The sequence below is a fragment of the Leucoraja erinacea genome, chromosome 14 (assembly GCF_028641065.1).
Source record: "Leucoraja erinacea ecotype New England chromosome 14, Leri_hhj_1, whole genome shotgun sequence".
Taxonomy (NCBI): domain Eukaryota; kingdom Metazoa; phylum Chordata; class Chondrichthyes; order Rajiformes; family Rajidae; genus Leucoraja; species Leucoraja erinaceus.
Genome location: NC_073390.1, coordinates 8,528,285 through 8,541,829, shown reverse-complemented (window position 1 = coordinate 8,541,829; position 13,545 = coordinate 8,528,285). Strand labels below are relative to the sequence as shown.

General features: G+C 41.3%; 1 protein-coding gene across 1 annotated transcript in view; it reads left to right on the top strand.

The window, feature by feature from the left end:
* Positions 1–1,063: 1,063 nt before the first annotated feature.
* Positions 1,064–13,545, top strand: part of LOC129703241 (palmitoyltransferase ZDHHC5-A-like) — a 47,271-nt gene continuing 34,789 nt past the window's right edge. The window contains exons 1-2 of the mRNA XM_055645552.1: positions 1,064–1,831; positions 11,270–11,388. Of these exons, the coding sequence (XP_055501527.1) occupies positions 1,728–1,831; positions 11,270–11,388 (223 nt within the window). The 5' untranslated portion in view covers positions 1,064–1,727. The remainder of the gene's footprint in view (positions 1,832–11,269; positions 11,389–13,545) is intronic.

Here is a 13,545-nt window from a genome sequence, read left to right as displayed (position 1 = left end):
TTCTCCAGCTTTTCTGTGTAACCTTCGGCTCCCCCACTGTGATGGAAGGCAATAAAGTCTTATCTTCTTTCCTCCTTATTCCCCCCACGAACGGGGCAGTCGAACCATCCACAATTGGGGCGATCGAGTCTCCCACAGCCGACGACCGAAGCTCCCGTGTCGGGGCGACTGAAGCTCCTGCGATCGAGGCGGTCAAAGCTCCCGCGGCTTGGAGCTCCCGAAGTTGGTCCCTAACCAAGGAACCGTGAGCTCCACAATGTTAAGACCACAGACTCCTGTGGTTGGAGCTCCCAAAGTCGATCTCCAGCAACTGGCCGTCAACTCCTCGATGTTAGGCGGCAGCGCGGATTGGAATACGACACGGAAATAAATCATATCTCTGTCGAGGAAAGAAAATTTTGAACGTTTCCCCAACACTCGCCCCTCCACCCACATAATACTAAAGCTAAAGATCCACTAAAACATACATTTAACACAAACTAAAAACAACAAAGAAAGAAAAGGACAAGACAGACTGTTGGTGAGGCTGCCATTGTACGGCGCCACCCGGTGGTTACACACAGGTTATACCCAAATTTCCAAATACTAATGTCCTCAATGATTACTGGAGACATCTCCACACTTCCCATTGTATAATCCAATTCCAACTCCTGCCACGCTCAATGTAATCAGCATCTGAAATATCATTCAGTTTCTTTCCATTAAGAATTCTGCTTTATATAAATTGTGAAAATGCTACGTTTTAATATAAATTAATTTAATGTACAATTGCCTTGTCAACAGCCACCGACATGTACAAGTGATTAGATGAGTAGAGATATTAATATAGTTAAGTGATTTACTACAATATCATAATGTTGGATGACTCTGTATAACACGTCCAAAGAGTTGTTGAGTATCATTATGTAAGTGATCAGTTGGCCTATTTACCCACAGTAATATTAGAAATCTAAAGGAAAATAGTTCACCTGGCTTGTCTTGACTCACTGGAAATCTTGCACCTTCCACCATTTTCCTTCAGAGTTCAGCTACCAGAAAAACCTGGCCTTTAAGAAAATTAAGTAAATAATTTAAATATTAATCTTTTTGGACTTGTTCTATCTATTGAGTTTGGTTTTTAGAGTGGCCTCAGCTTCAGTTTTTGTCAGAAGACTTCCTTAGATCTACGTAACTTAAAGCTGCACTTGCGTAGGAAGGAGCGTTTCCCTTTCCCCTGAAGAAGGGTCGCGACCCGAAATGTCACCTGTTCTTTCTCTCCAGAGACGCTGCCTGACCCGCAGAGCTACTCCAGATTTTTGCGTCTATCTCTTGAGTAATAGGTGTCAGCAGACAGCACATCGCTACAGTAGAGATGATTGTGATAATCCCCTTGGTTACCTCTCCCAATGCTCCCATTGCGCTCTGGTGTCTGTTTTCTATTCTGTCAAGGACTTTGATTCATGTTCTACATTTAAGTGGTTATCATTAATGAGAATGCACTCAGTGAAAAATCACAGTGGAAATGAGGCATTATGACCTAGTTGTTTGATAATGTCTGATTGTGACACACTTCTCCGCTGATGTTGCCTCTGGTAGTCTCTTTGGCAATGGTGATTGTGATGCGGTATTGGTGTGCGGTGCCAATCCCTTCTATTTTAATTCATCTGAATGCAGATGGGGGAAGAACAGAAATAGTGTTTCTCCCAATCCATGGCCTCAAACTCCAGTCTGTTTCGTAGCAATGGATAATGGATGATGAAAAATGGTGGAGAATCTCTCTGCAGAGGAGCTTGCTGGTTTGTTTTACCACCTGCCTGATCCTGGGATGTAGCGGCTTGTTTTTCACTTTCCCGTAAGAAACTCTGAGGTTGAATTATACCATGTGGGTAGAACTATTCTTATCGTGGCTTAACTATATTAACCAGGTGCATAAAACTTGGTTTTAAAAATAAATTTAGAGGGTAGTTATGGAATTTGTTAACCTCGAAGACATTGAACTCATTATGTAGCAATGTTACAAAATTTTGAGATTTAAAAAATCAAGTCTGTAATTTATCCCATCAGATAAAGCATAAAAAGAAGTTTAATTTGACACCTAATTCACTTTCATATCTCAAGTATTTAAAAGGTTATGGACATTTTCATACTCGGAAATTAGCATCTTGTTCCCTATTGATTTTCTATGGACATAACAAAAAAGCTGTGATCGTGGGCAGTCAAAAACCCATAACCTTCTTAAAAATTAAGAGAACTGAATGACATTTTCAGTTATCGTAGATTGAAGCATTCTGAAACAAATATAAAATAATCTTACTTGGATGACCTGAAATTAAATTAATTAGTTAGTTAGTTACCCAAGTGTAGCAAATTTCAAACTTCAATTACTAGATTTAAACATCTATCCATTTCTTAATAAATGATTAACATTTTTAAATAGCCCAAGTGTCCCAATAATATTCATAAATAGTTCACAATAAAACATGATTTTGAAATCTCATTTACATTAATTTATAGGCCAAATGGAAGGAATTTAGTGTTCAATTGCTGCAAATTAAAGTCCATTTTAAATCAGCTTTCTAGTGGGATCCTGTGAACGCGCTGGTTTAGAACGTTCACATTGCGCTGGATTTGTACCCTCAAATGCCCAGAAAAATACTGCGGGATATAAAGAGCCCAAAATGAGCTATTCGCTATAGTAAACTTTGTATAAAGGGTTCTTAAGAAGCCCTTTTTAACGTAAAAATAAGCTACATACCTTTAATTGTTTGCTTTATAAAACCCTGGGGCTGCGAGAGGTCGCGGGTTTAGAGAGTGATTTTTAAACTACTATAACTATTATACAAGGCCATAAAAACTAATATTACCTTTTGCGACGGGGTCTTTCAGCGATTTTTCGTTAATGATTTACTAGGCTGAACATTTTCGATTGCAACAGCCTAGTAAAAATCGCGTTTTAAACCCGCCCCCTCTAAACAGCGCCAAAATCACACACACGGCCTGGGGCAGATTTTCAATGACGCTTCAGGTAGGTTTTGTAACATACCTACATTATGTAGATGTGAAATGAAAAATAACTATTGAGAATTATCCTGTTTCTCAGCTTCATACATCACTTGTGTTTAAATAATTTTCCTAGATCTTGTTGTAATGAGGTAATTTAGCTATAATACCGAGTCCATTGTAAATACCTTTTGGTATGCCGGTGGTTGGCTCTTATAGACCGCTCCATTATTTCCTTAAGCAAAAGGGTCACCATCTTCAAGCTGCCATTCTTGGAGCTCCACAAGCTGTTGCCGGGTCACCTTTAGCACAAAAGGAACCAATTTAGCACAAGATGCAAACACAGGGAGGAAATGAGAATGTTTGAATGTTTGAAAAGAAGCGGGAAAAGAGTCAAGAGTCAAGTCAAGAAAGATCTTCCCCAGAGAAAAGTGGATTTGACCATTTTTATTATTGCATAGAAGAGAGAAGGTGGGCTTATCGACTGGGAATATCAAGGCAGCAACATAGCTTCCAAAACACTTCCGTTTCCCTGAACACAGATTCTTCTCTGCCACATTTGACGGATGGTTCAGGTTTTAATTGCTGTCTTAAAGTCCTTGCCAATGCAAGTCCCAGTTTGCTACTTTTATATACTAAACATAGCCTGTTTTCATTCATTCACTGGTTATTGATATCACAGGTAATGCCAGCATTTATTGTCCGCCTGTAATTTCCCCTAAACTGCAGGGACATGTCATGAGTTACAACAATAATGGATCTAGTGTCACAGGTAAGTTGGGTTGGGTCAGGATGGCAGATTTCCTTCACTGAACTTTATTAGTGGACAAGATAGGTTTTCACAGCATGCCAGTAGTTTCACGGTTAACATTACTGAAGCTGGGCTTAATTCCTAGATGTGTGTGTCTATTTGAATTTAAACTCCCCAGCTGTCACAGTGGGGTTTGAACTCATGTCTCAGAGTCAATGGCCTAGAATTGTAGTTGTTAGTGCAGGAATTGAACCCTATCTTACCTCTTGCTTCTCTCAATTTAATAACTTAAGACCAAGATTTGGTTACATTTTGAGTCCAGGAGTGAGTTGAAGTTGAAGTAATAATCCTTTGCTGGGACATTTAAAAACTGTAAAAATGACTTTGAGAGCAGTGTTTGTCAAAAGGCTGCCTGAACAATTTGTGGAATAAGGCCTCAAATTATGCTGCCTTGTTGCCACCTGCATCCTGTTCCTCTTTGTGGGAGGGCTGCAGAGTGGAAGCCTCCAGGTCAGTCCATCCTACTGTGTTGCAGAGGTTCAGCAAGACCAGATGAATAGTGTGAGAGAAAGTGTGGGGAGCAGGTTAGATCAACTCAGCTGTGAAAGCAGTGCATCCCCTTCCTCAGAACTGTTTGGTTTCCCCGAGATTGGATTGACGAGACCCATTTTGCATTAAAAGCTTCCACAGATGTTACTCTCATCGCCTTAAAGTAGGGAAGGAGTTTAGATCACATGCAGTGGAACCTGTACATAATATGCTCAATGTGATGTTGGAGGGCATGATGCCTTCATTGCAGCAGTTAATGACTAGACCTTGTCTTGCTGATGGTGGTTAACCTTAGCCATGGATATGGAGACTTACTTCATCCCTCAGTTGATAATACCTCCAGAATGACTTTTACTTCTCAAATGTTGTCTAACTCGATGACCTTCACCAAGTTTTTGGTCATCCAGTATGATTTTATTTTGCCTTGAGGGTTCCTATTTGAAAAGTTAATTTTAATGAAGACCTTGGCAGGATTCTTTAGATGCAGGAGCCACTGTATATCAATCCAAGTTTTTTAAATTAGTTTTGGGCTATGTTAATATTGTTAGCATAGCCCAAAACGGTGGAGACAGGTTCTCTGGATGCTTTCAAGAGAGAGCTAAATAGGGCTCTTAAAGATAGCGGAGTCAGGGGATATGGGGAAAAGGCAGGAATGGGGTACTGATTGGGGATGATCAGTCATGGCTCGAAGGGCTGAATGGCCTACTCCTGCACCTATTGTATTTTGTCTACTGTCTATTGTCTGTTGTAATTCTGCAGTTCCAGCCATCTCTGGGCATCCCAAGAAGGTCATAATTGGCTTTCTCTTTGAATCATTGCAGTTTGAGGTGATAATGTTTTCCAACTTTGGTGATGGGTCAATATTAATATTTTAACCTGTTTTAAGATATTATTATTGAAGGCCAGACAGTGCAAAAATGCCTGAGGCGAGGATGTTCAGATTACAAATAATGGGTGCATCATTATATCATCCAGGTATAAACAGCTAGGATATTTTATATGTAATGAGAGACATAATCTATATGTCCGAGAGACATAGATATGGTAGACAGTCAGAGCCTTTTCCCCCTGTGTGGAAATGTCCAACATTAGAGGTCATAGCTATAAGGTGGGAGGGGGAAATTTTAATGGAGATGTAAGAGACACTTTTTTTTTTTACACAGAGAGTAGTGGGTACCTGGAACACATTGCCAGGGGAGGTGGTGGTGGTGGCAGATACGATAGTAGTGTTTAAGATAGGCACGTGGAAGTGCAAGACATAAAGGAATATGGATCATGTGCAGGCAACTGAGCTCAGTTTAACTTGGTATCATGTTCGGCACAACTGAAGTGCCTGTTCCTGTGCGATGCTGTTTCATGTTCTATGTTAAACACATTCCATCTGATCTTCTTCTTAGGCAGTTCTTCAGGGTCAAGGATTGCTTGTTTCCACTTTGTGAGCTTAGAGGTGGCTTTTAAGATCAACGTGGGAACCACAAACTCTACCAGAGATGAGGCATGCAATGCCGGATTGGACAAAGGGAAGGATGGCTTATAAAGTGGCACATTCCTTCCTTCATGTACTGGGCTTCTGTGTGAGTTCAATGCATGTACTTCAGGCTCTCAATGCCACCACTAAAGCTTCTGTATTTTGTGCAGCCATGGACCAGAAGTCCCCAGAAGTTGTTGAGGTTGTAATATTTTTCAAGGAGGCTTTGACCAGAGAGCCTGAGAGTCATAGAGCTATACAGCAAAGAAAGAGGCCTTTCGGCCCACCCTGTCCATGCCGCCCATGTTGGGGTGCTGGGCTACTCCCATTTGCTTGCATTTGGCCTATCGCTCTCTAGAACTTTCATATGCATATATCTGAGCAAAGGTCATAATTGTATCTGCTTCTATAACTTCCTCTGGCTGCTGAGTGAAATGTCACTCAACTCTACCAATTGAGTGAAAATGTTGCCCCCGAGGTCTCTCTTAAATATCTCCCTTCTCGCCGTAAGCCTATACCCTCTAGTTCTAGAATCCTCTAACCTGGGGAAAAGGTTATGAACTATCACTCAACCCTTCAAGTGTGGTCTCACCAACTTATAATGCTGCATTATTGTGTGCCAATTTTGTACTCAATACCATTTTCAATGAAGACAAGTGTGCCAAACGCTTTCTTTGCCATGCTGCCCACGTTACTTGCCACTATTAGGGACACATGCACCTGTACTCCCAGTTCTCTCAGTTCTGCTCTGAACTCTACCATTTACCATGCTGGGCCTGCCCACCAAAGTGCAATACCTCACATGTGTCAGAGTTAAATTCCATTTGCCATTCCTTGGCCCACCTTCACAACTGATCCTGCTGTAAATTTAGATATCCTTTCTCACTGTCCACCATACTACCACCGTCTGCAAATTTACCAACAATGTTAACAATATTGTAATCCAAATCTATAATGTACTAGACTAAGTGGGACCCGTTGGGTCCCAGCATCACACAGGAGGGCTGGTCATCCAACGCAACATTCCACCTCTCCACCAATTCTAATATTGGTGGCCAGTTGGGGGGGGGGGGGGGGGGGGGGGGGGGGGGGGGGGAGCGCTAGTATGGGTGTTGTGGGCTGAAGGGACTGGTTTCCAGAGGGCTAGTATGCAAATTGTGTGCCAAATGGATTCTGGGGCTGGCGTCTCAGTCAACCAAGCGTGTTGTGCTGGCAACTCACTCACGACTGGTGGGCTGGTAGTTGACTCACGGCTAATCCTTGAAATTCTATTTCAAGCAGGGTATAAGGCGACCAAATTCAAGTGCAGATTCTTACCACTTCTAGCAGGGTGCAAGGCCACCAAATTCAAGTGCAGTTTCATACCATTTGAAGTAGGGTGCAAAGCCACTAAAGACAGCGAGTCATGACCTCTCCCTCCTCCATCTTGCAGAGACTGAGCCACACCCACATTTCCGGGTTTTATAACCCCTCCCCCCCACCCCACCGGAAAAGGTGTGGCTTTCATGGAGTGATTGACAGGAGAGAGATTCTCAACATTTTTTTAAAAACTAATAACACTTTTACTTTTCATTGATGGGAAGAATTCTCTGCACCTGCTCAGCGGAGGGGGGACTGAGTAAGATGGCCAAAAATCACAGCCGTAAGTGGTAGCGTTTTATCTAAAATCAATATACAGTGCAAACAGGAAGTAAGTGCATTTACAGTAGTGCCTTTCAACTTCAAGCCAATGCACCCACGCCACCATTTGCAGTAAGTAATGCATTTCAACTTCATGCCACTATTTGCAGTAAGTGGTGCCATTCAACTTCAAGCCAATGCACCCAAGCCACCATTTGCAGTAAGTAATGCCTTTTAACTTCAAGCCAAAGCAACCAAGCCACCATTTGCAGTAAGTAGTGCCTTTCAACTTTAAACACCCAAGCCATCATTTGCAGTAAGCAGTGCCTTTCAACTTCAAAGCTCCCAAGCCACCATTTGCAGTAAGTGGTGTCTTTCAACTTCAAGCCACACCCAAGCCACAACCAAGCCACCATTTGCAGTAATAGTGCCTTTCAACTTCATGCCACCATTTGTAGTAAGTAGTGCCTTTCAACTTCAAGCCACACCCAAGCTTTAGAACCAATAGTCAATTTTTTGCAAGCTTTAGAACCAATAGACATTTTTTGCAAGCTTTAGAACCAATAGACATTTTTTTTGCAAGCTTTAGAACCAATATAGACACTTTTTGCAAGCTTTAGAATCAATAGACATTTTTTTTGCAAGATTTAGAACCAATAGACATTTTTTGCAAGATTTAGAACCAATAGACATTTTTTTGCAAGCTTTAGAACCAATAGACATATTTTTGCAAGCTTTAGAACCAATAGAGACATTTTTTTTGCAAGCTTTAGAACCAATAGAGATTTTTTTGCAAGCTTTAGAACCAATAGACATTTTTTTTGCAAGCTTTAGAACCAATAGACATTTTTTTGTAAGCTTTATAACCAATAAAGACACTTTTGCAAGCTTTAGAACCAATAGACATTTTTTGCAAGCTTTAGAACCAATAGACATTTTTTTGCAAGCTTTAGAACCAATAGAGACATTTTTTGCAAGCTTTAGAACCAATAGACATTTTTTGCAAGCTTTAGAACCAATAGAGACACTTTTTGCAAGCTTTAGAACCAATAGACATATTTTTTTGCAAGCTTTAGAACCAATAAGAGACACCTTTTGCAAGCTTTAGAACCAATAGAGACATTTTTTTGCAAGATTTAGAACCAATAGAGACACTTTTTTGCAAGCTTTAGAACCAATAGAGATACTTTTTGCAAACATTTTAGAACTAATAGACACATTATGCAAGCATTTTAGAACCACTAAGGACACTTACATTTGAGTAGACATGTGTTCAGTGTTATTCACAGCTCAGAGAAACGTGACCCTCTGCCTTCCTCCATCTTGAAGAGACTGTGTGGCACACCACTTCCTGGTTTTATAGTCCCTCCCCCCTGCCGCCAGCGAGGGCAGCAGAGAGAATGGGGAATTTTGTAAAAACATTAATATCTCTGTAATTTTTAATCGACGGGAAAAATCCTCGGCACACATGTGAGGTGGCCAAAAGTGAGGTGGCCAAAAATGATGACCATAGGTGGCGGCATTCTCTTGGAAATCGCAGCACAGATGGCCAAAACCGGTCAATAACAGACTTTTAGTAATATAGATAGATATAACAAACAGCACTGGACCCAGCCCCCTAATGCCCACTGCATACCATGTTTCCCATCAGAATCATATCCTCGATAAATACCCTTTGACTCTTACCTCCAAGCAAATTTTGAATCTAATTATCAAGTACACATTAGATTCCATGTCATCTACCCTGCTAGATTAGCCAACTATGCGGGACATTGTGAAAGGCCTTCCTAAAATCCAATATAGACATAGAGTACCTACAAAAATGTTGCGACACTTGAGGAAACACCACGCGTCCATACGTCATCACGCCACAACACGCCGCAACTTTTTCGGTGACCTGATACGTCAGTCAATGATGCCGACGGTCGCCGGAAAATTTGTCAAGTAGGACAGGCTGCTGATGGCTTTCCTGATGGAAGTGAGGGCAGAGGAGTGAACTACTGATGAATTAACCAGTGAGTTATATCAGACCGTTCACACTGCAGCCACAGGGCAGCAGAAATGGATATGACTCCAGGAAGGGTTGTTATACTACTTGTGATTTCTGTCATCCTTGTCCTGTTGATGACTGAATTTCAAGAAGTTGGAACATGCTGCTTTCTCTTCGGTATCACACCGGTAGGTTTTCCTATGAACATACCACTGACTTCAAACTTGTGAGAGATTGTGATGCAGTGCTTGTTCAAATGCTCCCTATAATGTTAAGAGTGATTCCTCTTGGTTTTCCACTAATATTCTGCTCTTACATGCATTGCTAATTAGAATGTGCAAAGGGAAATGGTTTTGACAGAATGCAAATTCAACATTAATAGCTTTACAGTGAGAGGGGCAAAGTTTAAAGGAGATGTGCAGGGCATGGATTTTACGCAGAGGATCAGAGGTGCCTGGAACGCATTGTCACGGTTGGTGATGGTGGTAGATACGACAACGATATAAATTATACTACAATATAATTATTATATAATATAAATATATTTATTTACATTAAATAAACATTAACTGTTAGATAAAGCCTCTAAACGTTTCAGAGGCTTTTGGATAGGCACATGAACATACAAGGAATGGAGATTAGTTTACCTTGGCATTATGTTCGACACAGACATTGTAGGCCAAAGGGCTTGTTCTTGTGCTGTACTGTTCTATGTTCTATCTGGAACGATCACCATTGAACATGTGTTGTATGATGTTACCATTGGCTCCTTGTATCCTTTCACTGGTGACTGAGAGGATGGAGCAACAATTGTTAAAGTTGCACACTTTTTGATAGTGCATTTGATCACTTACGATCCATGAAATTAACTGGATTAGTACCTCTCACACTGCAGAGCTTGGGTTAGATCAATTGGGGTCATGCATGAAACTGTCCAAAGATGACTGAGCAGGGAGCAAGTGGGAGAAAGGCAGGGAATATCAATGGAATGAAAGAGGGCGGTAGATTGTTTGGAGTTTGATTACTGCCATTGAAAATTATTTTTGTCAACAGATAACTGGGTCATTATTAGACATATACTGTACAGGTGCACAACCTTTTATCCGAAAGCCTTGGGACCAGACACCTTTCGTAATTCAGAATTTGTCGGTCTTCGGAATGGAAATGTTTTTGCGTAGATTTTAATGGCTGGCTCAGTGGTAGAGTGCTCGGCTCATATCCGCAAGGTTGCGAGTTTGCGCCTTGATCCTGGCAGAAGAAGTTGGAACGGGGCTGGGCTGCTGCTGGCTGTGGGTCTCTGGGATCTCCGTGCTTGCGGTGGGCCTGGTGGTCAACGTCCAATTGGTCCTGATGTCTCCGGTGACTGCACTATGCTGCTAGAATCGCCGACGTGAAGACAGTGCAAAGCCCCCGCGCCGGTGCAATGAGCGGGGAGCTGGAGAGGGGAGGGAAGGGGTCACACACATGGTCGGGAAGCAGAGGGGTGTAGGTGGGGTGAAACTGAAGGGAGCGACAATTTGCTGCTGCCTGCACGCTGAGTTTAAAAGTTCCCATGCAAGACTCACGATACACTGTGTATCGTATCTACCGTGGGAACTTTTTTAACCCAGCGGGCAGGCAGCAGCATATTGTCAATTATTAACCCTCCCGCGCAATATACCCTCACCTCTTTTATGAATGGGGATTTAGTTCCCCTTTCTTCGAGGACAGACCGGAGGTTCCGCTGTCACCTCTGCGGGTCGCCCTCGGTGAACGTTTTCAAGGACCTTTCTTCAAGGACCGAAAAAATGTCGCTATTCGGAGGTTTTCGTTATTTGGATCGTCGGATAAAAGGTTGTGCACCTGTACTAACATACTGTCTTTTCAACAGCTTTTTAAGTGCATTTTTCTAATGATTGCATCTCTTTTCCAGTTGTGCTTTCTTGGCGGTTAATGTTTCCCTGCTGTTCCCTATCGCTGCTGGAATCTTGTTCGTATCCTGCTTTACAAGTTTCATTATCACTAGTTTCATGGATCCTGGAATCCTACAAGGTAACATGTTTTTTTTTTTTCACAAACGCAGATGTAGTTGATTTGGAATGAGATTATTCCTATAAATCCCAATCATCAAAATATATGGTCTCTCACAACCCATGTTTTCCAGACACAAGGTGACCCAGATATCCAAAATGGAAGGATCACAAGATGCACCTGTGCTTCTTCACTTACAAAACGTAGTGCATGTCAGCAGAATTAACATGAAAAGATAGTTTAGTCAGATGAGGGTTGTTTATTTTGTGTAACACTTGAGGTCTCATGTTGATTTTGCTACATTACATGATGTATCAAGAAAGACCTTCATCCAGCAATGTTCAAAGGTCCTGAACTTGAAGGTTAGTTTCATGTTCTAGATACAGATTCACCTTTCTCAGGGTAACGAGAGGTTTGCTCTCAGTGTTTGCCGAGCGGATACCCTGCTTGCAAAATTAGTGGCTTTTTCCCTTCCCCCACCCAAGTTCTCCGACTAGTTTCACTAGTCAATAGTTCAATAGTTTCACTTAGATTCATTTTACTGATTATATGCCTCGTTGTCACCTTCCCATCGGCTAAAAATGAACCATTCTACATTTCCTTATCATCATATGCTTTGATCTGGTGTTTACACACCTTACCCTTACATATCTCTAGACTCGCTCTCCCCTGACTCTCAGTCTGAAAAAAGATCTTGATGCAAAATGTCACCCATTCCTTTGTGCATTTTCAGATGGCAAGTCTCCGACCTCAACTTCACAAGTGTCCAATATAATCACTACTTTATCAAGGAGCTTGATACTGAGCTCTGTCGGCTGTTATTATCAGATCATTCTCTTAGACTATTGACTGCACGGTCTGCTTACAACTGCACCCAACATTAATAAGATATTCATAGAAACATAGAAAATAGGTGCAGGAGTAGGCCATTTGGCCCTTCAAGCCTGCACAGCCATTCAATATGATCTTTCCTTAGATTAGGAGACCAAAACTGTACGCAATACTCCAGGTGTGGTCTCACCAAGACCCTGTACAACTGAAGTAGAACCTCCCTGCTCCTATACTCAAATCCTTTTGCTATGAAGTAAGATTTTGATTTCTTACTGAGACAGGAGAAATTATAATGGGGAATAATGAAATGTTAGAGAAGCTAAACAAATAATTTGTCTACGTACTCACAGATGATGAAACAGGAAACTTTCTAAAACCATGGCGAACTGCTGGACCTCAAAGACGTTTGCTGTGGTTAAAAAAATACTATTGGAGAAATTATTAGGATTGAAGAGTGATTAATCCCTAGGAAGTGAAAGACCTTCATTTTATGTGTTGAAGGAAGTGGTTCAGGAGAGAGTGGATATACTGGTTATCCATAGAAGGTTCTGTAATGGTTCCCATGGATTGGAAAGTAACAAATGTAAGAGCATTATATAGCAAGAAGCAGGAAAGAGCATCTGAGAATAGAGAACTAAAGATCAACTATTAGCCTGATATCGGCAGGAAGGAAAATGCTGAAATATATTATTAAGAAAGCGTTAATGGGGCATTTGAAAAATTATAAAAGGATTAGGCATTAAAAAAAGGAAAATGAAATTTGACAATTGTCATGTGAATTTTTGAGGTTCCAAGTAGTAGAATAGATAAGAACAAACAGCCTGATGTTGTGTATTTGGACTTTCAGAAAGCTTTTGATTAGGAACCCCACAAGAGATTATAACGTAAGATTAGAGCATGCATGTTGATAGTTACATATTTGCTTGGAGTGGGAATTGGTTAATGGACAGAAACAGATAGTAGAAGTAATCACGTTACTTTCAGGTTACGAAACAGAGATCAGTGGGGTACTGCCCATACTGGTGTTGGGGCTCCCCAATATTCATTCATGAGCTGAATGAGGGATCTAAATATAACTCAGCCGAGTGATAGTGATGGTGCTAAACTCAGTAGGCTAGGAAGAGTCTTCAGCGAAATAGACTGGTTGAGTAAAACGGGTAAAGACGTGGCAAATGGAATATAATCAGTCAATTACTTTTTGCAAGTTGGTAAGTGACACACAAGCACCATCTTGGGCTCATTTTTCCTGCATCTCACTGTTAATATGAAAATTGATTCATTTTCAGAAAGAATCCTTGGTGACCTCCAGACCTAAATTAATGCAGTGTGACAAAACTGGCTCTCATA